This window comes from Elaeis guineensis, chromosome 9 (genome assembly GCF_000442705.2).
Source record: "Elaeis guineensis isolate ETL-2024a chromosome 9, EG11, whole genome shotgun sequence".
Taxonomy (NCBI): Eukaryota; Viridiplantae; Streptophyta; class Magnoliopsida; order Arecales; family Arecaceae; genus Elaeis; species Elaeis guineensis.
In genome coordinates, this window is record NC_026001.2 from 21,332,837 (window position 1) to 21,357,537 (window position 24,701).

General features: G+C 35.9%; 1 protein-coding gene across 2 annotated transcripts; it reads right to left on the reverse strand.

Moving 5' to 3' along the window:
- Positions 1-2,188: 2,188 nt before the first annotated feature.
- LOC140851687 (uncharacterized) lies at positions 2,189-12,207 on the reverse strand. 2 transcript variants are annotated; one of them, XR_012134410.1, is made up of 3 exons: positions 11,717-12,058; positions 11,305-11,638; positions 2,189-2,327 (listed from the first exon to the last, which is right to left on the reverse strand). XR_012134410.1 is itself a non-coding variant. In XM_073243725.1 (2 exons), the coding sequence occupies exons 1-2, from the start codon at positions 11,807-11,809 to the stop codon at positions 11,426-11,428; spliced, it is 306 nt and encodes a 101-aa protein (XP_073099826.1). In that variant the 5' UTR covers positions 11,810-12,207; the 3' UTR covers positions 2,536-11,425. The 2 variants fall into 2 exon arrangements, 1 of the variants encoding a protein (XP_073099826.1); XM_073243725.1 differs by lacking the exon at positions 2,189-2,327 and having other exon boundaries at positions 2,536-11,638; positions 11,717-12,207.
- Between the last annotated feature and the right edge of the window lie 12,494 nt (positions 12,208-24,701).

Genomic DNA, 24,701 nt, shown 5'->3' on the forward strand with positions numbered 1-24,701 from the left:
GCCAGCGATACACCAGTTCGACACCCTACCGACACTTGGTACACCTTGACATTTTTTTTTTTTGCTTTTTCATTTTTTCATTTTCTATTTTTTTATTTGTGGTTAAAAATTGTAATGGAATTCTTTGTTAATTTCTAATTTAATCTGGTTTGATGCATATTTGATGTCTTTTTGATGTTTTTCTTATCATGAAAGGGAATAATAGTAGACCAAATGACTAATCGATATATTTACTTAATGCATTTAAAATACAAAATATATGTTGATGTCCAAAATCTAGTGGAGTGTTGATGCGATTTGGAGATGTTGGGATTATAATAGTATCCTAGAGGAGTGTCACACCAAATCTCCATATCATGATAGACCCCCAAAATCTCTCTGGGTTCCACTGGATAACTCATCTGGAAGGAGTAATCTATCTAACTCTTGAGATCCCTTTAGGGTGGGCCATCCAAAAATGCCCATAGCAAAATCCGACCCGAAATAAAGGCATAAATGAGGCATAGCTAATAGGCCAAACATGGGATGAGGCAACAACAGAATGGCTCGATTTAAGATGAAAGTACCTTTAAATGAGGCGAATCTAGTAGTGAAAAATTGTAAATATTATACATCACTTCCTATGTATAAATATTGCTAATATTAGAGAATAATAAGCATAATAATATAACCATATAACTATAACTTCAAACAAAATTGGCTACCACCGTGTCACATACAAATAAGAGTACTACCATATCACGGAGGGAATAAAAAATCCACTTTCCCCATAAGAATTAGGCATATATGGATATTCAAATAAAACAGGGCTTACAAATGATACAGCACATATGGATCCAACATACAGAGTGATAACACAGCAATTATTACATGATCTTAAATGAGAGAGCACATCCAGCAGCAGCAACATGAGTACATCAACGGGCACCAAAACATTCCTCACGAAATAAATTCTAAGGATTATTAGATCACAAACACTTCGAGCTCCCTCCATAAACAAGAACAGAAACATGGGAAAGGGACAACAATACCCCAAAAACCCATTAAATGATACAGCTGTAACAATGCAGACAAGTACATTTAGGTCTTCAAATCAAACATGGACAGTATATAGATCATACAGACTGCTAAAGACTTCAGCTTCATTAATACACCGATGAAGCTTGACAAGAGCTTGCAAATTGCTATCAATACATTCAAAATTTCAAATACCGACTCTTACACCCCCGCCCCCCACATACAAGAAAAAAAATCGCCAAGAACCAACATGACCGCAATACTTTTTACCACACTATTTATCCTAATACCATCCAAAGGATCTTCCAGATTGATACAGAGCATAATACAACATATAGGACATAGAAAGAAACATCATCTTGACAAGCTTTCATAATAAAAAGGTATTGAATACATAGATAGCCAAAAGGAACCAGACCATGAAACAGCTGGATATTGCATTTCCTTGCAGCCAAAATCTTTTAGAATTTCAGATTTAGAAGCCTTTGATATTAGAAGCCAAACAAAGTACAGAAATGATGATGCATGTCCATTTCAAAAAATAAATCAAGGGCACGGTTCAACAAAATCAAGTGTTTCGATTGTTAAAAACCAAGTAGAAGAAATTTTAATACATGTGCAAGTGCAAATCACTTGGAAGGGGAAGGATAAAAATAAAAATAAAAGCTTTTCTACAATTACAAATCATAGGGTATTCTCCCTGTCACACTGCATTATGACAAAGAACTTGCTTGACAAATTATGCTTGGCTGAGGATCAAATATACAAAAATACTTCTAGAAGTGGACCCTAATCAACATGGAAATAGAAGAGTTGTGAAAAACCACCAAACAAGCCGAATGTCAGCCACGTGCTTCCACAGTGGCATCCAGGTGACTCTAGCTGATGTACAATGCATTTGGGATTTGCATACAAAACTACAGACAATTAAATTTCCAGAATCCCACAATGATACAACTTCTCGAAACCTGAATTTTTTCCATCCCCTGATGGTTACAGAATTTTACAAAATTTACAATTCGCCCATGTAAAGAAACTTATCTTCCAAGAATACAAATGCAGTCATGGCTGAGATGTCATGTGGTTTTGAATACAAGTAGAAGCCACATATCATAGCGACACAAGCAATGCCTATAGGAATGAATGTTGTCTCCTCATCTCGTGCTCCAAATAGCAACAACAAAATTAGAAACCATCCACCTTATGTAGCTATTGAATGCACCAACATGTATTTAATTTCATCTAGGTCTGATTTAATAACCTCCATTAGCGGTCAAATATCAAATTTGACCAGTGGTGTCTTCCTTGAACTGATGATAAAAGGAAAAACAATGTCAAAACTTGAACCAGAATTGACCTTGAAAGAAGGAAAAAATAAAAAGCCTATTATATGATTTGATGATGAAACATCTCTGCCATTACATTGAAAAATGTTGCCAAAACCTACGCTAAGAAGCAATCAACTACATGCACCAGATAATTGATCAGGTAAATCCACTGGGGGGGGGGGGGGGGGGGAGGAGGACATCTTTAGGCAACTAATATAATTTTGAAAGGTCCAAAGGAAAATTCCACACAACAGTTAATGCAAGTAAAACCTAACAACTCATAATTTAAATGGCCGACTCTCCAAGGACTGAAAAGGGGATATGGAATTAATTTGGCCCAGGTACATTATTGTTATCTATTACCTTCCAATGGAAGTAACAAATAACTCAATGGTGAAACTGATCAAACTATACAACATGTGTCCTAACCTAACCACCACTAATAAATACTAATACACCACCACACAAGTAACTGCAGTTCTGAACAATATGGATGCATGCTGGTCATTTAGACAAATACCTACCGAGCATCAATGTGCATGTCTCAGAAGCAGCTCCTAGCAAGGGCTTCAAGATCACAGTAATGCCTGCCAAAACTTTCTTTCCTTGGGTACGAATGTCGAAGTTTATGCTTAAGGTGCTATTGGGATCCCACACCAGAAACTCGGAAGTGGGAATATTAAGGGATCATGCTTCCTAGTCTTAGGGAACATGAAGTTCCCAGCTTTGATTCCTCGCAGTAATTGGGACCTGAGGTAGGAAAGCATAACCTACCAATTTCACCAATACATCTGATTTTTAAGTCTTTCCAATTTTAAAAAAACTAAAAGATTCATAGGATTTCATCACCTAAGTTCCAAAACAAGATCTTATCTCAAACCAATTAGATGGTTAATTACTTCAATTAGGAAATGGATCCCGATATTCAATAAATAAAAGCAGTGAGTTAAATGTCAATTCTAATAAGATAGGAACATATATTATGCACAACCATGAAAACAAATTACTTCAAATCATCAATTGAAAAGATATAGAATATTGAATATTCATAGTGCACGTAAAATCAGAACTACTTGAAGCCTCAAATAATTGGCCACTTTTGGCATGGGTTATACCTTTTGTGAAAAAAAAAACTCATATTGTTATATTTTTAAACAACATAGTGCTTATGATCATTTTTGCCCATTTTCAATGAGGATTTTTTTGGGACTCTCAAGGAGATGAAAACAGTTGTTCATGTTGGATTTTCTATAGACGCAAGTGTATGTGGATTTCAAAATTTTTTAAAATCCAAAACACAGCGAAAAAATCAGATTAAAATACTTTTAATCTAAGCATGCATTCATCATATGAAAGCACCTATGGATCTAGTTCATATGCTGAAATTAATATAAACTGATTTTAGGAATAACAAACAAAAGTCTGTAATTAATTCACATACCTGAATCGCTTTCCCTTTGCTTCAAACCTGTAACTAGGATTGTATTCGATTCAATCCCTGGATCTGGGCCTGGATGAGTTCTGAATCAACAGCACAAGCGTCTTGCATCTACGGATATCCACAAAGCCAACCTCAATTATTTTCTGTTGGATCCTGCTTATCGGAACCAAAGCCTAAATAGGCTTGAACCAAACCTGGAGAGGCTTTTAATTTTGAATCTTTTTGATCTTTCTTTTTTGATTCTTGAAGAAACCAAGAATCCTTTCTTGATTATTCAACTAATCAAAAAGAATAACAATCAAGAATTGGTTGTAACTAACTCTCAATAAACTTGAGAGCAAAGAGAACAAGAACCAAACAAGTGGCACCAACTAATTGACACCACTCCCTATGTGCCGCCCACCCTCTTTTTGGCTCCAAGGGAGGATGCCAAGAGAGAGAAGAGGCATGGGCTAGAGAGAGGAAGAGAAGGGGAGGCATGGGCCCAGTGAAGGTGGCAACAAGGAGGGAGGAGAAGAGGTTTTTTCACAACTAAAGAGCTAGAGTCCTTTATATAGACAATTTAAGAATGTCCTAATTAAATTAGGATCTCTCATTCTAATCATATTAGAATTTCTGATCATAATATAGTTAGACCAAATAAATGGGGCGCCAGCCATTACACACCCAAAGCCACACCCTACTCTAGGCGTCCCATCATATGGGATCCAATTGAATGCACAAATCAGCCCACATGTTTCCATAAATTCTCTTCAAGGGTTCTTAACTAAGAAATTCTTATTTGATTTAATCTAAATCATAAATTAATTATCCAACAATTGGATCTCATTGAATCAAATTCAATTAGGTTCAAATTAAATATAGAAATTGATAAAAACTTATCATATAAGTAAACCAACCATAAGAAAAATTGGATTCACCCAGGTGCTAACAAGGTTAACATGAATCCAATAGAATTTCTCTAAATCCATATAAATTAGTGCTTCATGAGCCCAATTATAATCAATTCAGGTCTTCTCCCTTTATGTATGACTCCATAGATTCAATTCTATCTGGTAGTGAGAAATACCATGATCTCTATCATAGATATCACTAAAATCTCTTTCAATAGATCGAAACAGTTCCACTTTAACTCGATAAGGACTATTGATCCAAAATGATCCTATTGAGCTCTCACGATCCACGAGTGACATCTAGCAATATGTAGTAGCAATCCAGCAGAATCGAAATAGAATCTCTAGGTGCAGTTAATGCATGATGCAGTCCCTCTATTATGAATTCCGACTAGATAGCAGGTCATGGATAAATATCAAATCTCATCATCAGTCATATGATAGATGTGATCCACTCAAGTCCAATAGTGATTCCAAATGAAAACTCCTTTCCATTAATCACACTACTATGGTCATAGACTTGTGGACTTAACTTCTCAAATCTCATAGGACTACTCTCTATCAAGGTCGATAGATCCCATTTAGATGCATACGTTGCTCGCATAGCTCAACCAACTGAAGCCAACATCTACTACAAAAAACTCATAATCAAGTTAATGTTTATGTGTAGTCAAACTACAGCAGTCTTACTGTGAGCAACTGTAACACCACAGATCAAAGAATCAGTCACACAACTACGGCATCGAGATAATCACTGACGATCGAATAGAACTCTATGTGATCTCTCGTATGGTCACACTCAATACTAGTTGTTCTCTAACAAATATCCGTACTTTCCGCTCAATGTCTCTGCACTATATATTAGAGATTCATCTATCCCAAAGGAAGCGAACCATGCGTCGATCTATTTGGATAGATCACCGTCCCCATGACTATTCTATAACCAGAAGCAATTTAGAAATCAATTATACATATCTCTAATTCTCAATATTTGAGAATATGTATCGTAATATCAGTTTCAAGGACGATTCAAGGACACATAATACTTGAATGAAAAAAAAACTTGCCCTTTATTGATTAAATCAATAGTTTACGTATAAATATATGTCATAGAACAAAAATGTGTCAACCAACAATTAGCTTCTAGGACATACATCTAACAGTTCAACCATTCCATGCAAACTTTAAGAACCTGAATTGGAAAAAACAAAAATGCTTAAATGCTGTAAAGTTGCATCCTTCCAATTGAACAGATGCAATCATAAACCTCAATTACTTTGGATGCATTCCCTCTTTCAAGAAGCTTCTGAGAAGGAGAAGTGCTGGACTGTGTGAAAGCATAGATAGGTGTGCCTGTCCATACCATATGATATATACTATGCCAGAGAAACATGTGGTAACTGGCAAGGCTACATGCCAGTGTATGCTGCCAATTTTTGCTAGTCTCTGCTAGGAATTAGCACGGCACAGCATGACATGCATTATGCCATTGCCAGGCAAAGACAATACTAGCTCATGGCCCTTAAAACTTGGTATCGAAGCGCGATGAAAGACGACAGTCCCAAGCTAACTTTAGTACAATATGGGAGAAAGATTCCAAAAATCCTCCAATTAAACCAGAAAAAGCCCTTAGAAGGAACTAGCAATGACTAACAATTCATAGAACCAACCCTGAGGGAACACGGCTTTAGTTATAGTTCTTGTTTTCCTTGAAACAACAGTCCTACAACAGAAGAATAGACAAAGGATAACCAAAAAGAAGAGGCTATGGTTTGATTGGCCTCAAAGCTCCCCCAGGCCCCAACTCCTTCCATCTCTCATCTTTAGGCATGACATGCTCCACACATTTCTCATACATAAATCAAGAGGATTTGCCCGTGCATATCACTCTGGCTCCATTAGCCAATATAATGTCCTTTTTCTGAATACATATAGCCAATATAATATCTAACCAGATCATAATAGCACATTTTCTAACCCATAGTAAAAATACAAATATGATGATAATATTCTTTAAGATCAAATATTGAAATTTCAGCTGAATTAATCAGTATTAACTGAAACTAAGTGAATTTTTTTATTTTGGCCAGTTTTAGCTAGTGTTGATTATGTTTTTCTAGTATTAGCAGTCAGCCAAAACCAGCAGCATTTTTTGAAACTATTCAATGTGAACTTCTACTGCTGTCTGGGACCAAATAGAAGGCCTCTTCTCATTTTACAGAATCTTGAGGGACAACAAAGGGCAGTTGATGTCACCTCAGTGTCACCCCCTTGTTTCTTGTTTGAAAGTTTGCTGACGAAAGATGCAATGGGCATTGTTCATCCGTCTCCCACCCTAAGAACTAGTCGTTGAACACATTTCTCTTTTAACTCTGCTCCCTGACAGCAATCTGAAGAAATAAACAAAGCTAGAAATAGTGTGACCCAATGTAAGAGTAGAGATTAGTTCAACAAGAGCACACACGAGAACATGGCCATTTAACCTACTTATGGTGAAAGTGACATTGGCAGTGCAACAATTGCAGGCAGCAGGCTCAAGTGAAGGGCGATGGTGCTCTAATTTGATCTTGGATTTTATGACTGTCAACATATCAGGAGACAAGACATAAATATTGAGAGCATCAGTCCTACAACTTGAGGCACAAGTAGCGGTGCAATCGAACCAACCCAAGCCAAGTTAGTAGCTAGAAGCTTGAGCTAGACTTGATTCAAAATACTCAGGCTTGAAACTTGACTTGAGATCAATCGAGTCTTAATATCTAAGCTCGAACTCAACTCCATCATAAATAAGCAATGCTTGAGATCGACTTGACTTGAATATCAACCAAACCATACTCGAGCTCGAATTCAAGCCTTGGTCATAATTAAAAAATATGGTTAAAATAAAATATAATAATATATATAATTAAAATAAAATATAACATAAATATTATATTTTAAATTATTAAATTAATAATATATATTATTAAAAATACATATACTTGACTAGGCTCGCAAGCCTTCGAGCCAAGTATTTTGCTATTTAAGCTCGACTTAAAAGATTGTTCGAGCTACTCAAGCTCAGTAACCATCGAGTTAAGTCGAGCTTGGGCCCAAATCGAGCTCAAATAGTTTATTTGCACCCCAAGGCACAAGTGGATCATACATATGCAAGTCATGTGAGACACAACAATGCATCCGATTCTAGTGATCATTTGAGCCAAAGCCACATAGATTCCAAGTTGGCCTCTTCAGGAAGTTCAGGATATGGGTATGGCACTCACAAAAGGTACATGCTTGGAACTTTCATGACTTCATGAGGGCAGCCACACAATTGCAGCAAGAGTACATGTGCCCAATGACAACATGATAACATCCATGTTCCGGAAATGAACTCTCTCATTTACTATTCTCAAACCCATCAATATTCCCATCTACATCATGATAATGATGGCAATAACCATCATTATTTGTGTGATCTACCTCACAGCACTGTGGTACTAAATTGGTAGACGTAACTAATTTGGTACTCATGAACATTTTTCAGTTTATACATAATTAGGTGCTAGGCAATTTCTGATACTGATCTTCAATAGGTCAATACATACGTGTGATATAATTAATGCATTTAGCTTCATATAGTTTAGCTTCAGCCTGATATACCTGACTTACATTATTATCCTAGACCAAAATATAATAAAATGATGTAAATAGCTTGCCTTGATTTCTTTTATGATTCTCCAAATATTTTCTATTTTTTCTTGGATTTTGTTCTGGATTTTTGAGCCAAACTTCGAAACTCAGAGTGAAACCATTAAAGCCATGGAAATAACCAAACCCAACATGTTATTCAAGAGGATCGAAACCAAAAGTGAAACCAAGATTGAGTTTTAAAACCCATGTATCTTTCACAAGCAACATAATCAACAAATTAGTGTTGAGACTTAAGAATATAGATGAGGATTGGTCAAATGCTTGCTAATTGATTACATATCTTACATACAAGGAACTATTTATCCAACTCTTTTTTAACATGACAATCAGCCTCTTCATGCCTAATCCACTTAGAACTGGATCGCTGACTCAGTAAATAGTTGCCAACAATCATAGAACATCATTGTTAGTTCATCACAAATCCTTAAATTATAAACTTTGCAATATGAGCATGGCCCTTAATCACCTGTGTCAAAACTTCCAATCACACATAATTTCTCACTTGATGCTAGCAGATTGCTTTCAATGACGATGCAATACCTGACCATTGATCTCATATTTAAGGGAGTATGTTAATAAACACCTAAAACACTTCCTAGGCTAAATCCTCATGCACCTACCTTTGCACCTCCACTAGGACTCCTCAAGAAGAAAACAGAACACCAAAGCCGTGTGACTGATCATCTCTGGTAGACCTATTAATTGTCAATACTCTTTAGATATATCATATATCCCATCAAACATCACCAATAAAACCCATCTAACTCTGAAGACTCCAATAATCACTTGAACAGTGAAGAGAAGACCTAAAAGGGAAACACTCAACTTATCGATGCATATGAAAACATTGTAGCACATATTTTGCATGATGGAATCAGTGAATGGATAATCTACAACCACATTATCTACAGAGGAATGTATATGAAAATCAATTACGACTTGTCCATTATCTCTAAGCATTTCTTAGTCATATTGGCATGTGTTTATGTTGCTACTTCCAAACTCTTGCAATAAGATTCCTAGCATCCAATGACCATCTAATTTGACTTTAAATCAATCAAATTTCTACATAATATTGAACTCTACATGGACAAAGAAGAATACTTGTTGAAGTACGCTTCCTAGTACTTATTTTTGTCATTGTTGTTCCCGCTAAAACAGACATATGATGCCTAAAACCAAAAAAAGATGGGGATAGAGGGGAGTTTAAATTAGGTAAAATTATTTTGTTGGTCAGCATGTCTCTCAAAAACCAGAAAATGCTCCACTAGGGGAGGAATCAAGAATCTAAAATGAAGGCTATGGGAACTGAAGAATGTGACCCTGATGCATGTTGTGAGAAAATAGAAATTTGAAAAGGTAATTTACCTCATAATCTTGCAACCACTTTTGACAACAAGTTGGAGAAAAATATACTAAAAACAGGATGACCATTGTCAAACTATTGGATGAAACCAAAGGAAACTATTGAAGATCGAATTGGCAAGCAGACAAGAACACCAAAAACACGTCACAAATTCTGACACGTCTCCTGTCAGAAATGAAAAAATCCAGCATCCAGCCGTATGGAAGGACAACAAACACATGGCCGACAAGGAAAAAAAAAAAATCCTTTTAAATCTAATGAAACACTCAGAAGAACCAATGATTAGTATAACTCTCTCTGGGAACCTGATCAATAGGCTGGTGGGTTCTTAGTGACGATAAACAGCAAGCATCATCTACCTACAGCACAGCAAGCATTAAATTCACTCACTTGATTAAGTCATAACTTTATGAAAATTTTGACAATACGGGAAATGATCTCTTTAAAGTTGGTTTCAGCAGCATCACAACAGCACTGTTGGTGTACAAACGACCAGCATATTAAGGTAATGCCAGAATGGGTCTTGGGTGAAAAAGGCAAAAGTTCTAAATTATGAAATTATGCTAGCAATAAGGATGATAGGAGTGAATTTTCTAACCACGGGGTTGGATATTTTTAGTAGAACCCAAAAGACCTATGAGGCATGGACAAAGGAATATAACACGAAACAGATACATGAGTATGGCAATCTTTAAACAAAAAACAAAAAAAAGAGAGATGCAATACACCCTGGATACAGTCATAGATATATAGTTCTTATAGTTTTACACATATGTATAAGAACATCCATAAAGCACAATGGATCAGCACAAATATTCATAAGATCAAAGTCCATTGTCCATTCAATAACATCAACATCCAAAAACTCCATCAATCAGAAAGCATTCAAATCCACGTATGTCCACGAATCGGATTCTACTAACCCAACAAGAGGGGAAAGCAAAGATTTTTCTCCCCTCTTCAAGGATGATGTGCATTCTTTCCTGCACCTTCTAGTTTCTTTCACTTCTTTCTTCCCTTAATTGATCATCATCTTTGCTAGTGTTAATCAACCAAAATCTCAATGACATAACAGAAGTAGTGGATCTTTTGGCTTGCAAGGATCCTATTAGAGGCTAAGAGCTATACCAAATGATGAGCACCTTGGCATGGCTGCAGATGACAACAATGTGTTTTCCATCTCAAAGACAGATACCATTAAAGTGAAACTAAAAATCGTGGCGCTTAATTTATAATTTCTATCTCAACAACGTGTTTCATGCATCTTGTGCTTATCTTCTTCAACGATTTTTATAAAAGAAATCGAAGACAAGGTATTCCAGTTGCAGCCGTAGAAACGATAGACTAAATAGATGGATAGAGAGGTAAAAGTAAAGATCAAAGAGGAAAGAAGGGGAATGGCGCAATCAACTGTTTAGAAAATTATCCACTTGGAAGTGACTGTGGCAAAGTCTTAGCATATATTTTTCATATAAAAAAGAGAGAATTTTCTTTTTTAAAAGTGAGGATTGACCGCATCTGCTTCTGAATCTTCAGGAGTCCCATCTTTTAATCAAATTCACTTACCTCATTACTGCAGAGGGATCTATTCCTGCTACGCCGCCGCTGCGGGCCAACTCCAGCTGGAGCCGTGGCCGGGCCGGAAACATACACTTCTGGGCACTCGGTGCTCCCGGTCAGCACAATTTTATGAGCTCCTCGTCTCCCACTCTCCTCCGTAACAACAACCCCCTGTAGCTAACCGAAGGTGGATCGAATCACTCCAAAGCAGCACATAAACGGCACGGGACAAGAAGCAATCTAACTCATGGACTTCAGGGCAGCTCTCCCGGGTCCTTGGATCTACCTCGGCTTCCACCCCTTTCGCCGGCTGGCCCTCGACGTCTTCGGCACAAATCACCTGAAAAGTAGAAGATTAGAAGCAAATGATTTCTGCCGAAATGTTGGTATGTGGATTTGAGAGCGAGGATTGGTTTACCTCGTCGCTTCCGGGGCCACTTGAGTTCTGGAAGAAGGGGACGGCGATGAGGACGAGGACATGAGGAGCAGCGAAAACGGAGAAGAGAGCCATGGCTTGGAGATGCGTGTGGAGAGAGGGAATAGAAAATAATAGATGAATAGCTCCAGTTTATTTATAAAATGGTGTCGAGCGCTTGAGAGGAGAGAGTCTGGAGGACGACGACGCGAAGAACGACGCGGGAATTGGTTAGGATGGAGAAATTACCTCGCAGGTGCTGCGAGGAAGTGTCCGCCCGGTAGTCATCGGCAGCTAAAATGAGCTCGGTAGCTCGAAAAGGAGCGGGCGCGTCCGCTCTCCGCGTAATATTCTCTCTCCGGGACGGTGGACTTGGGAAGTCTACCAAAAATTTAAAAAAAATAAATTTACCTTGGAGTGTTCTGCTTTTGAAAACAGAAAAACAGAGAACTCTGTTTGCTGGGTTTTCCAGGATGGAAGGCAGGATGTTGGTGATGTGACGGCTCGGCTCGATAACTCGGGAACATCTCTGACACGACTTGCTATTTTGAGTAATAACCTTTCTCAATTTTTTCTTGCCAAAAAAAGAACCTATCCTTTTTCTTTTTTTTTTTTTTGTGTGTGGATCCGTGAAGGAGGGCAAAGCCCAAAGTTCTATTCAATAGATTTTAAACTCTGAGACTATGTTTTCCTTTTTCTTGTTTTTTTGGATAAACAGTAGAGCCAGTGGCAATGCATTAATAAAACTGAAAAGAGTGCAACTAAGAGTAGCTAATCACACAAAGTGAGTATCAAAATGACCAAAACCTCCCGCAACTAAAACAGAAGCATGAGAAGATTATGTAGAAGTAACAGTAGAAATAAATAAGCCCTACGAAAAAAAGAACTTTGTAAAATTCCATAACTACAAGAGTCATATGGCAACAAACAAGTGATGATGCAGTAGCTTGTAGATGATGAGAATAGCACTATAGAAAAGAGATCCTCTAATCTTGTATGATGAATATAGATATAGAGAAACAGTAGAAGTTTGAAGGAACACGAGCTATTGGTGGAATAGATTGCCACATTTGTAAATTGGGATATGGAACATATATGAGGACCATTGCACATGAATTGGTATGCAGTTTGAACTCTGTTGATATACAACAAACAAACTACACAGAGTATCAAGAGTTGATGATGTTCTTGAAGAAAGTAAATAGAATAATGCGCCACCTTCCATGACTCAAGTTTTATAGAAAAACTAACAAATATTTTTTTAGCAGACTTCAAGTATAAGTCAGTATCCAGACCTCTTGTGATTTCCTTGTTTGTAATTGTGAAGCAGAGCATAAGAACTGGAGATGTGGAAAAGTAACGCAAGTATCTGTTGAGTCTAATGCAAGGAGACTATAATAACCATCATAACATTGTCCATTATAGATTGGCCTCTATAATTTTTTTTCTTTCTTAGCGGAACAATGGGAAGCTACTCACAAATATCATTTATTTAAATAAGACAAGGGAAGAGCATATAATAAGGGAAAAAAGATAAAGCAAACAGAGCAGAAATGGAAAAAAGAGAATAAGCAAGAAAAGGAAGGTAGGGGAGCTGCTATTTAACCTCTTATTTGGAATTATTAAATATTGAAATAATGATTCTTTACGGTGGCTATCTGCATTGTCTATTCAAAGTGATCTAGAGAGTGATAGCAAAGAGATACAACTGAGACTGAGGAATTTTTGGCCATCTATGGAGGTAACCATGTGTCATGTCATAAGAAGTGAAGAAACGTAGTCAGTGTCAGTGGAGGTAATGGTGAGACAAAGCGAGGATAACTCTCCCACCTGCCACCCATCACCAAATGGAAGAGTAAGCTGGTCTCTCCACCACTTCTCAGGCCCATATGTTCTCTTTGCTGCACATCAGGCCCGCACCACATACAAGTCTTTATCTAGCATGCTTGTAGCTAAGAACTTCCGTCCTCAAAGGTTTGTGAAAGAGTTTTAGGAGTAAAGATGGAGAATGGGGAACATTAGCCTATTTGGTTCAGTGAAACAGTTTCTCGTCAGCGGCTAATATTATTTGGTTTGGAATTGTTTACTTCTGGTTATGTGATTCACTGAAATGGAAATCCAGTTGGGACTATCGACTGTTTGGAGGAAGTTTCTTGTTACACTCATTAATAAGGGGCATTAAGTTTACGGTGTTCGGCAAGCAAAGTGCCCAATCTGCCTTTGGAGAAAAGTTTATTGCCTTAGTTTTTAGTCAGATCATGTTAGACCAAAGGATTGCTGATTATGACCTAGATTTACCTCGCTATTAGCTTTCCCTTTTCCAAAAGAATGCAAAGTTTATGTTGTTCTGTTCTGAAGCCAAGAATAGAGCTCAAGGAGGATGACGTCATGGCTAATCCTTGGTCGTATCTTTCTTAAGCCAAGAATAGAGCTCATGGAGGATGACATCATGGGTAATCCTTGGTCGTATCTTTCTGAAGCCAAGAATAGAGCTCATGGAGGATGACATCATGGCTAATCCTTGGTCGTATCTTCGAAAACCATATGCAAAACCAAATGAATACTCCCACAAAGTTACAGTGTCTATGTACAAGCTCATAAAATATTTATTTTGCACGCATATCTTTATTTTTTGTTATTATTATTTTTTTTGATATACACCAATGCCATCTAAAATCATTAAGAAATAAGTGGTTTAAAATTAAAATAATCAGAATATCCATAAAGATAGATATTTCACAAAATTATATGAGTATACACAGAACTACCAACTTTACGGATGTTTATACAATTTTGCATATTTATAAGGATATATACTCAAAAAAACTTATTAAAAAAAGTTCAAAACTCTATTGAAACTTATCTCTTTTTTTTTGATAAAGCGGAACATTTAACCCCTTCTAATGTGAATATATCCAAGATAATCAGAAAATAAAATATCTTTAAAAGAAATAAGGATCTCATATAAATTAGTCCAAAGGTACGATCCAGAGTACTCCACAACAAATGCAGCTACCCCAATCAACTGTCGTATTTGCCTCATAGAAATAGTAAAAATTACGCATTCCAATAATATGGATGCTATGTCATGCAGTAGGGGGTGTTTAGCATCTCCATGCATATACCGATAAAGCCAACACATCATAGTGGCTGAATTACCCTCAATAGATAGATAATCAGCATGAAAAATCTGACGTGCATAAGTAATCCCAACCCACACAGTTTGGAGTATTACAGAAAGAATAGATGGATCAAAGAGATGACTCTCCCTGGTCACTACAAGTTCGAATGTGAAATTGTAAATGACGAAGCCAACACCACCACTCCTATCTCTGATACTGCCATCGAAGTTGATCTTAAAAAATCTCGAAGAAGAAGCTCCCAGATGACAAACACATTGTGGGCCGCTACCTAAGCAGGTTGGGAGTCCAAACTTACCAAGTTTTTCATGACTTGGTTGAATCAACAAGTCAAAAAAAAAGGCCAAATGATATTGTCAATTTATCTTTGTTTCACATCTTAACTAGGTCAAGTTAGAAAATTAGATGACCATTTTGATAATATTATTATTCTTTCTGATTTTAATGTACTTAACACTATTGAGTCTATGACATCTATATATTCTATATTATTTTTAAAAAATATAGTTATTGAATTTAAATTAATTATGGATATTTAGATCAATAAAATATTTTTTGTGATTTATAAATGATGAGTTGTTGGTCATTTGTTGAGGAGAGAATTTCATAAAGGCATCAGGATTTATTTTACCAGAATTGATGTCAATATAGAATCACATGGCATGATAATACTGATCTTTTTTATCATCCTCTTTAATTAAAAATAATTGAATTATGTTCACTAGAATTGACTTTTGCTATTTGAGCATGTGCTTCAAAGACTATTAAATTAATCATACGACTTATTTAAGTTAGAGGTAAATGTTGATTTGGCCCATGTATTCCAATTTCAGACTATATTAACATATCATAAGATTAATCAAACAAGCTTTGGGGCACATGCTCAAATGACAAAAGTAATTCCAATAAAGATAATTCAATCACTTTGAGTCATGAAAACTTGACAAGTCTCAAACGAGTTTTGATCATTTTTAATAATTTTTTTGAGTGTATATCCTCTTAAATACGTGGAATTGCATAAATATTCTTGCAAAGTTACTATTTGCGTGTAAACCCTTATAAATTTTTTGTTTTGCATATCTTCTCATTAAAGGCATTTTTAGTCATTTTAATTTTTAAACTGCTTATTTTTATAATGGTATTAGATAGCACGTACATATATGCACACAAAAAAATAAAAAGTATATATATAAAATAAGTATTTTATAGGGGTATATATATAAATAATAATTTTGTAAAGATATTAGTGTAATTTCACATATTTAGAACGATATACATGAAAAAATTCAACAAAAAACTCTTGCAGTGTTCTATTTTGTATAATACTAACAATAGAAATTATAAAAATAAGAAACTTTGTTGGCTTGGTTTTCCACAATAGGAGGCAGGATGTTGGTTGATGCGATGGCTTACTGGTTTCATCGATTTGCAATGGCTAGGGTCGCCTTGCTAAGGGTGATAATCTATGAATCAACTTGCCAATCTGAATGATAACCTATCTGAATTAGGTTCTTGGGTCCAATATAAAATTTCGAACTACAAAAGATCATTCTCATTATGTATCTGTTAAATAGATCATATTCAAGTTATTTAACTGATTTTAATTTGGTCCAATAGTTGGATAATGTAGGTATAGTTATGAAATTTAAATCATTTAAGATTTGTTTATCCTGTTTAATCTAATACAATCTGTTTTTGAAACATCAGATCCAGTTACCTCTTTAAGGAAAGGGTTCAATTTAGATTGTTAACCTATTTCACAAACTAATTGGGTTGCAATTGATAGATTTTCAGTTCGATCCATATAACATCTGATCCAATTTATTTGCTACCCTTAGCTAAAGTTGCCTCTACCAATAGCTTAGCTTCATAAAATTGAGTTCATAAGATATTAGGCTCATTGACCTTTACCTAGTGACATTTGTAGTGTCATTTTTAGTTACAATTATTACATTAATGACCATTATAACTTTCTTCAAAAGACTCTGGCCAATATTTTCTTTCTTTGCTAAACAATGGCAAGGTAGTTCAGAAATTTCATTTAATGATTAAAACAAGTGAAGAACCGCAATAAGAAAAAAAATATAAAAACATAGGAGAAAAGGAAAAAAGAGAATAAAAAAAAGAAAGGGAAGGAAGGGGAGCGCCTGTGTGCCCCTGTTACTTAGAATTATTAAATTTTAAAATAATGACTGTTACAATGGCTATCTATATTCTCTATTGAAATTGTTTTAGAGAGAGATAACAAAGAAATATATAAAGGAAAGTGAGGATTTGTCAGCCATCTATTGATGTAGTCATATTACATGCTATATAATTTTCATTTACTATTTCAGTTCTTGCTCAGTCAAGAAAAAAGTGAAGTAAGAAACTTAATTAGTGTCGATGGACATAATGATGAACACAGTGAAATAGAAAATAGAGAGTTGTGAGGATAACTCTCCCACTTGTCACCCATCACCATTAAGGCATGAGCAGTTGTGCTAATCGTAGGATATCTTTAGATATGAAGGGTAAGTTATTTAAAGCCATATCATGGAAGTTTAAGTTTTTATGTAGGTATGCAAGAGATTTTTGAATGAATTACCCAATAGAGTGCATAGCTTTCAAATGGTAGTTGTCAATAATTGTGATTTTAATTATAGATAGGTATATTAAGGAACTTACAAATAAGCTATTCCTATTAAATATATGGGGATGCTAAACAACTCAAAAATGGGCCTTTTGAGAGAGAAAAAGAGAGGGACACATGTACAAGTAATTCAAAGACTTTGTATTACAATAGTAGAGGTGAGAGAGTTCCTTCATATTCTTGCCCAATGTATTAAATTGAGATATTAAAAGTTATCAACTAATATGATTAAATAGTATCGGCAATTGATTTATATATAATTTCAACTTATATATATTTAGATGTATAACTTCTTTCGTATTCATTTCCTTTCACTACAAAAAAAATAGTTTTTAATGATGGTCATTAGCGACGACAATTTTGCCATCGTTAATAACCCCTTTTACCGACCATCAATAGCGGCAAAAAGATAAACCATCGAAAAAAAGAAAAAATTATTAGCGATAGCATTTTTGGTTTTTAGTGATGACAACATTGCGTCGCTAATAAGTAATAATTTTTTTTAAATTGAACCGTAAGATTATTAATGATAAAAATACCTTATTAGAGATGGTAATGTTCGTCGCTAATAATCATTACCAACAACATTATTAGCGACTGCTTTTGGCATCACTAATAACTCTAACTTTTTTTCCAACTATTTTGCCTCCCCCCCCCCACCCTCGTTTTACCCCACCCGACGACTAAGATCCCTAACACCCTCCCCTGCTCCCGACCCACTCGCCTGCCCCCGACCCCCCTCCCCAGCCCTTTTGATTTCTGGGTTGGCTCCCACGCCAACGGCCGCCCTCGTTTTCCCCTACCCTTTACCCTGCCCTCGTTTTCCTCCACCTGATAACCGAAACCTCCATTTTCTACAACCCTCCTCCCTGGCCCCCAAACCCCCTCTCTGACCCTCTGGGTTTTTGGGTTGGCTCCCCCACTGGTGACCGCCCTCGTTTTCCCCCACCCCCTCCCTCGCCCTCATTTTTCCCCACCTGATGATGAAAATCCCAGTTTTCTCCGATCTCCTTCTCCGGCCCTTTTGATTTTTGGGTTGGCTCCCCCATCGGCGATCACCCTTGTTTTCCCCCACTCCGCTCCCTCGCCTTCATTTTCTCCCACCCAATGATCGAGACCACTGACCCCCCTCTCCGATCCTCATTTTTTTCCTCTCAATTTTTGGGTTGGCTCTCTCTCTGGTGACTAGCCGACTCCCCCCCACCCTCTCATTCTCCCTCCTATCCTCGATTTTCATCTCTCCCACTAGCGATCGTGACCCCCACTCTCTTCCTCTCTTAGTTCCCTAGCACCGCCTCCCCCTTTGTCATCCCCATGCTGTCGGAGTCCCGCACCATCATTCTCTTGCCGGATCCACTGCCATCCTTGCCCGATCTATCGCCCCCCTTGCCGAATCTACCATTCTCTAGTCGGATCGCCGTCTCCATCCCCGCACCATCATTCCTACATCGTCGGTGTCTCTGAGCCTGCATTTTCATGCTTTTGGTGAGTATTAGCGACGGCGGCTGAGCCATCGCTAAAAGTCTTTTTATTTTAATATATTAATTAATTTTAATTAGATATTAATTTAATTAATTAGTTAGTATTTTATTTAATAATTATTAGGGCTGGAGCTGGGTCCGGGCCTACTCGATGGGCTTCAGGCCAATCCGAATTCGAATCAGGCTTCGGGCTACGCTTGAAATAATTCAGGTCGGACTTAGGTCTAATTACAGGATCCATTTTAATTTTAGATCGGGCTTGGATATATCTTTGCCCCAGTCCAGGTCCGACCCGAGAGTGGGTCCTGTACTACCAGCCTGCATCCAACCAAAAACCAGTAGTGCTTTATTCATAAAGAGGCTATGATGACTGCTTGTGTGAGATGTGCCTAAAGAGTCTATAGAGAGATGGAGGTGATACATTTCTGTTCTTGTTGTTGTAGTTACAGGGCAAGCTTGAACGATCTGTTACATCGCAGGCAACCATTTGCAACCACCTTATGGTTAAAAGTGCAAAGAAACATGCAATGCCTTATTTTCCAATGGCAGATCTGAGCCTTCTTCTTTTCCTTTTTCTCTTATTTATTTCGTTGGTCTCTGATTTAAGCATTATTTTTAAGTTTTTATTTTTTTTTTTAAATTACTCCTAGTTTGCAACCTTCTTATTTTGTAGCCATCTAATGGTTCGGGCCTGCCCAAATGGGTTCGGATCGGGCTCGAGCCTGGGCTAGGGCCAGGCCCGGGCTTGGTTTTTCTTAAAATCATCGAGTCTAAGCTTGATCGAAAGCTTGAAAAGAATTTTTGGGTCAAGCTCGGGTAGAGGTGGGGGGCTTGGGAAGGCAATCGGGGGTTCGGAGAAGCTATGATAACTGCCTGTGCGAGATACAGCTAGAGAGTCTAGAGAGAGATTGATGGAAGTGATATATTTCTATTCTGGTTGTTGTAGTTGTAGGGCAAGCTTGGATGGTCTATTACATCATAGACAATTGCTTGCAGCCACCTCATAGTTAAAGGTGAAGAAGAACTTACAATACCTTATTTTTCTATGGTAGATTTGAGCCTTTTTCTTTTTCTCTCTCTTGTTTACTTTGTTGGTCTTTGATTTAAGCACTATTTTAAGTTTTTATTTTATTTTTTTTAAATCAATGGGTTCAAGCCAGACTCATGCCTCTCAGAGTCATGATACTTTAGCGAAAGTATTTGAAAATGTGATTTCAAATTACTACAGATAAACAACTTTCAGATAAACAAGATGAATATAAGTGTAACATATTTTTGGAGGTGGCAAGATCTGGACATCAACTGTAGCAAGTTGATTTCTAATCATGATTCTAAACTTTTTTGCATACTTATCATAAGAAAATCTATAATATTTGGACTCGAGATGCACACTTAAAAAGTAGAATCAACTCAAGAAATAAGAAAGATTCAAACCTCCAAGATATTGCGCTCTCTATCTTGAGGACGTTCACATGTAAAGGTCAATATTTTAGTTACTTATTTTTCTCAGCTGAGCTCATTATCACAGCCATCACAATAGATAAGCCAAGCAGTATTAATATTTTTTTTACTTGCTTTAAATTTTTATATTTAGAAACTTCACATAGTTAAACTTGAGTCAGATGAAGGAGATCTAGAGATCAAAAGTCAATCTTTCTATTTGATGGATGGGATGGAGGCATATACATCCGTATCGTCGAATGAAATGGATAAAAGTAATCCGTTTAAGAATCAGAGGAGTATATCAAAATATACTCTTTCGTGCTGGTTTAAACTTGAGGTGGAAGAGATGGATACAAGGGAATCAAAATTTAATTTAACCATCTGATGGATGGGTTGGAGGTATTTATAGCTCTGTATCATCGAATGAAATGTGTAGAAATAATCTGTTCGAGAATCGAAATCGTATATTAAAATATATCTTTCTATATCGGTTTAGGCTTGAGATATATCAATTACAATAGATTTTTAATTTTAATTAACTTAGTTACAGATCATTAGATTATTGGCCAACAAAATATATCATTTTAAATCTTGCATTACCATCCATAATTATATAATTAATTTATAAATTTATTTATTTTTATTTTTAAAAATTATAGATCATATCCTCCTGAGACTGAAGCTGTCGTAGTCGAGGAGAGAGCTTTAGAGGAGAAAGCTCTCATGCAGCTAGCTTGCATGGCTCTGTGACACACATACTACGTAGTAAACTCTGATACTTTAGATATTTTTTTTATATTATTTTATCTTTTATTATCTAATATAATATTCTTTATGATATCTTGATATTCTCAGATTCGGACGACGTAGGGTCACCAATGATCCCACACTCACATGGAGCAGTGTTCAGCTCTCAAAGTCACTCTGCACACAAAAGCGTGAGCCGAGAATAATAAAAAGAATTATGCTATTTAAGGATGTAAGTGTAGTCCTGTTGAACCCATTGTCTCAGAAAATAAAAGCACTGTGGTAGAGGACCCATTCGGCTCGCAGTATCTTCGACTCAATCGGAGGATAGAGAGCTTGTTCACATTCAAAGCCACTCATAAGTACTATATCTTCACTGAATATGTTTAAAATTTAGTCATTTTAAAGACTAATATTTATTGTTCAAAATCAATTTTGTAGCATGTTTACAGAGCCTGGGGTCCTCATGTGATTATCAAAATCATCCGACGATTGATGACAAGGGTGGTGAACGAGTTCTCTAGTTGGCTATTAGGGGCTTGTGATGCAGCCTGAGAGATGTTCTTGATAAGTTAAAGATGTTTAATTTTTAAATTCACGATAAGTTTATATTCTTTTTATTAATACATGATCGCTTCTACTTGTAGGACTACTATTAATTCAAAACTTCTCAGGATGAAGAGGCTGGTCGTCGGACCTTCGAGGAGGTGGCCATGCAGAGATTCCTAGATGGGCTGTACAGCCTTCGACTGTCCGTCATAAAGTACTCCAGTTTCGAATCAACATCAGACTGAAAGTTTTATACAGATCACTGGATGCGGACGGATGTATGGAAAGTCCTCTACGATCAGTGGAGTACTAAGGAGTACTCTGGTAGGGGGTAGAAGGCACGATAGAATTGATCCGCCCAGCCGCATCCGATCAAGCACACTGAGAGCTCCGTTGGGACACATGTTGTAATCGATAGATTGATAAAAAATTTATATTTAAATTAATTTCATATTGAATTGATCATATATATATTTTAATTAATTTAATTTTATTATTTATTTATTATGGATATGATAGCTGGGTCATGCACCAAGACAGCTGCAGATATGGGAGGCCACACACCAGTCTAAGAGGACTGATGATTATTTAGATCTTTGATCTCGACAGATCGTGGTAACAACTTAAAATATTATTTATTAAGTTTTTATATATACTAATATATATGGATTAAAAAAATTTTAAACTATATAGATGGATTATATAGAGTATTTCATATTGCGGCATGGCGAGGATCCATCCTCTCAACCCCTCCTTGATCTTAAGGGATGGCTCAGAGCATTTGGAAGGGTGAGTAGGAGCCGGACCATAAGATTCGATCACAACTTTGATCCTCCAATAACTAGATACTCTTCATCGACGTCCTCCTCTCAGGGCTCGACGATCCAGATGTGGGCTGATACACATATGGAGGAGGTCGTACAGAGGCTTTTGAGCCAGCGATCTCAAAACTTTCGAGATACCATCCGCGATACGATCATTAGGATTCTCTGAGATCCATATCTACATGATTAGCTGGGCTTGTTGTCACAGTCATTATAGCAGGTAAGTTTATTAATAATTTTTTTTACTTGTTTTAAATTTTTATATTTAGAAGCTTTATATATTTAGGCTTAAGTCAAAAAAAGAGATCTAAAAGATAAAAATTTAATCTAACCATCCAAATGATGGGTCAGGGGTGTTTATAGCTTCGTATCATCGAATGAAATGTATAGAAATAATCTGTTCGAGAATCAGAGTAGTATATCAAAATATACGTCTTCATATTAATATATATACTTTCTCTTGAAACTTATTAATAATATTTTATTTTTTTTCATTATAAAATATTGAAACATCCACCTCTCATCCACCAGCTGCGAGACAGGATGTACAAAAGCAGAAGAAGAATGAGGAGGACGATGAGTAGGATCTTACATGATTTTTTATATATATATATAAATTTGATACTTATAAAGTAGTATAATTTTATAAAATTATATAATTTATATTTTTAATATATTATAATTAATTTTATATTTATGATTATATTAAATAATTATTATTTTATTTATAATAGATTTTTAAAAATATTATCACTTGTTAACATGATTAAAATAGATTCTAAAATATTTAATTATAAATTTTTTAAAAAATTAAAAACTATTAGTGATGGCATTAGCGACGGTACCTGCCATCACTAATAGTTCTTTAAAATTTTAATTCAAAAATATAAAAAACTATTAGCAACTGCAGTAGCAATAGTAATGCCTTTGCTAATAATTTTTTAACAGTTTAATTAAGAAAAAAATAAAATTATTAGTGACAACTTTTATCACTAATGTCATCACTAATTAATCTTATTAGTAACAGCTGAATTACCGTCGCTAATAATAATAATAATTAGTGATAAGATTATTTCCATAGGATCTTTAACGATGGGATGCTATCGCTAATAGCATTAGCAACGGCTAACGGACTATTAGTGGCAGTAGTTAGCCATCGCCAATAGCCTTTTCTTTGTAGTGTTTTTGGTGTATAACTTATTTAGTAAGTAGTATTTACTTAAGACCATCCAGGGAAGGGCTATTACAGTAGAGGCTAATATCTAAGTTTTGAGATTCTCTATTGCAAAAAATATCAAATGTTTTAAGATTCTCTGTTGCAAACTACCAAATTCAACTTCATGCTATTTGACAAGTCAAACGTTGGGTTTGTCATTTCAGCAAAGTTTGTTGCACGAGTTTTAAGTGGGATTATGCCATTCTGTTTTGAAGGAAAAATTATATCTTGTGCCCGATGTTACATAGGAGTGGAAACTAGGTCGGATTGGATTAGATACGAGTCTCAGATCAAAAAATTATCATCCCAAATCTGATTTATTTATTAAACAAGTCAAAAATTTATATATAAATTCGACCTATTTATTAAATAAGTAATCTGATTCGATCTACTTAATCCATTTATTAAACATATCAAATTAGATTAAATAGGTTAAATGGATAAAATAGATCGGATTAAATGGATCAGAAACATGTCAAGCAGATTAAATATATCTTAAACAGGTTAAATTGGTTTAATAGGTCGGATTAAATGAATCAGAAATAAGTTAAGTAGGTTTTAAATAATTTAAACAGATCTTAAACGAGTTAAATGAGTAAAACAGATTATCTGATCCAATCCGATATGAATATTAAATAGATTAAACAGGTTAAATATCTGAAATTTAGATCTGATCTAAATATTTAAATAAATTAAATAAATTAATTTATTTATAATATAAATTTATGTAATTTAAAATTAAATATATTTATGATAGATCGAATATAAATCGAATTGGCGAATCCAATTATATTTTGCCGATCCTACCGGTGTACTAGCTCTCTGGTGTATTATTCACAATGTCGCTCACCTGCCCATCTTAATGTAAGTTAAGGATATATATGCATATAAATACATCGAGCCTCCGCCCGCTCTCTCGAGCGAACAAAGCCCTAGCCCACGGCCGCCTTCCAAGC

What these genes read in the sequence shown, in the direction of transcription:
- LOC140851687 (XM_073243725.1), bottom strand. Translation starts at nt 11,809, where the DNA reads ATGGCTCTCTTCTCCGTTTTCGCTGCTCCTCATGTCCTCGTCCTCATC. An exon ending in GTGGCCCCGGAAGCGACGAG is followed by an intron (nt 11,639 to 11,716) that starts GTAAACCAATCC and finishes TCTACTTTTCAG; the next exon opens with GTGATTTGTGCCGAAGACGT.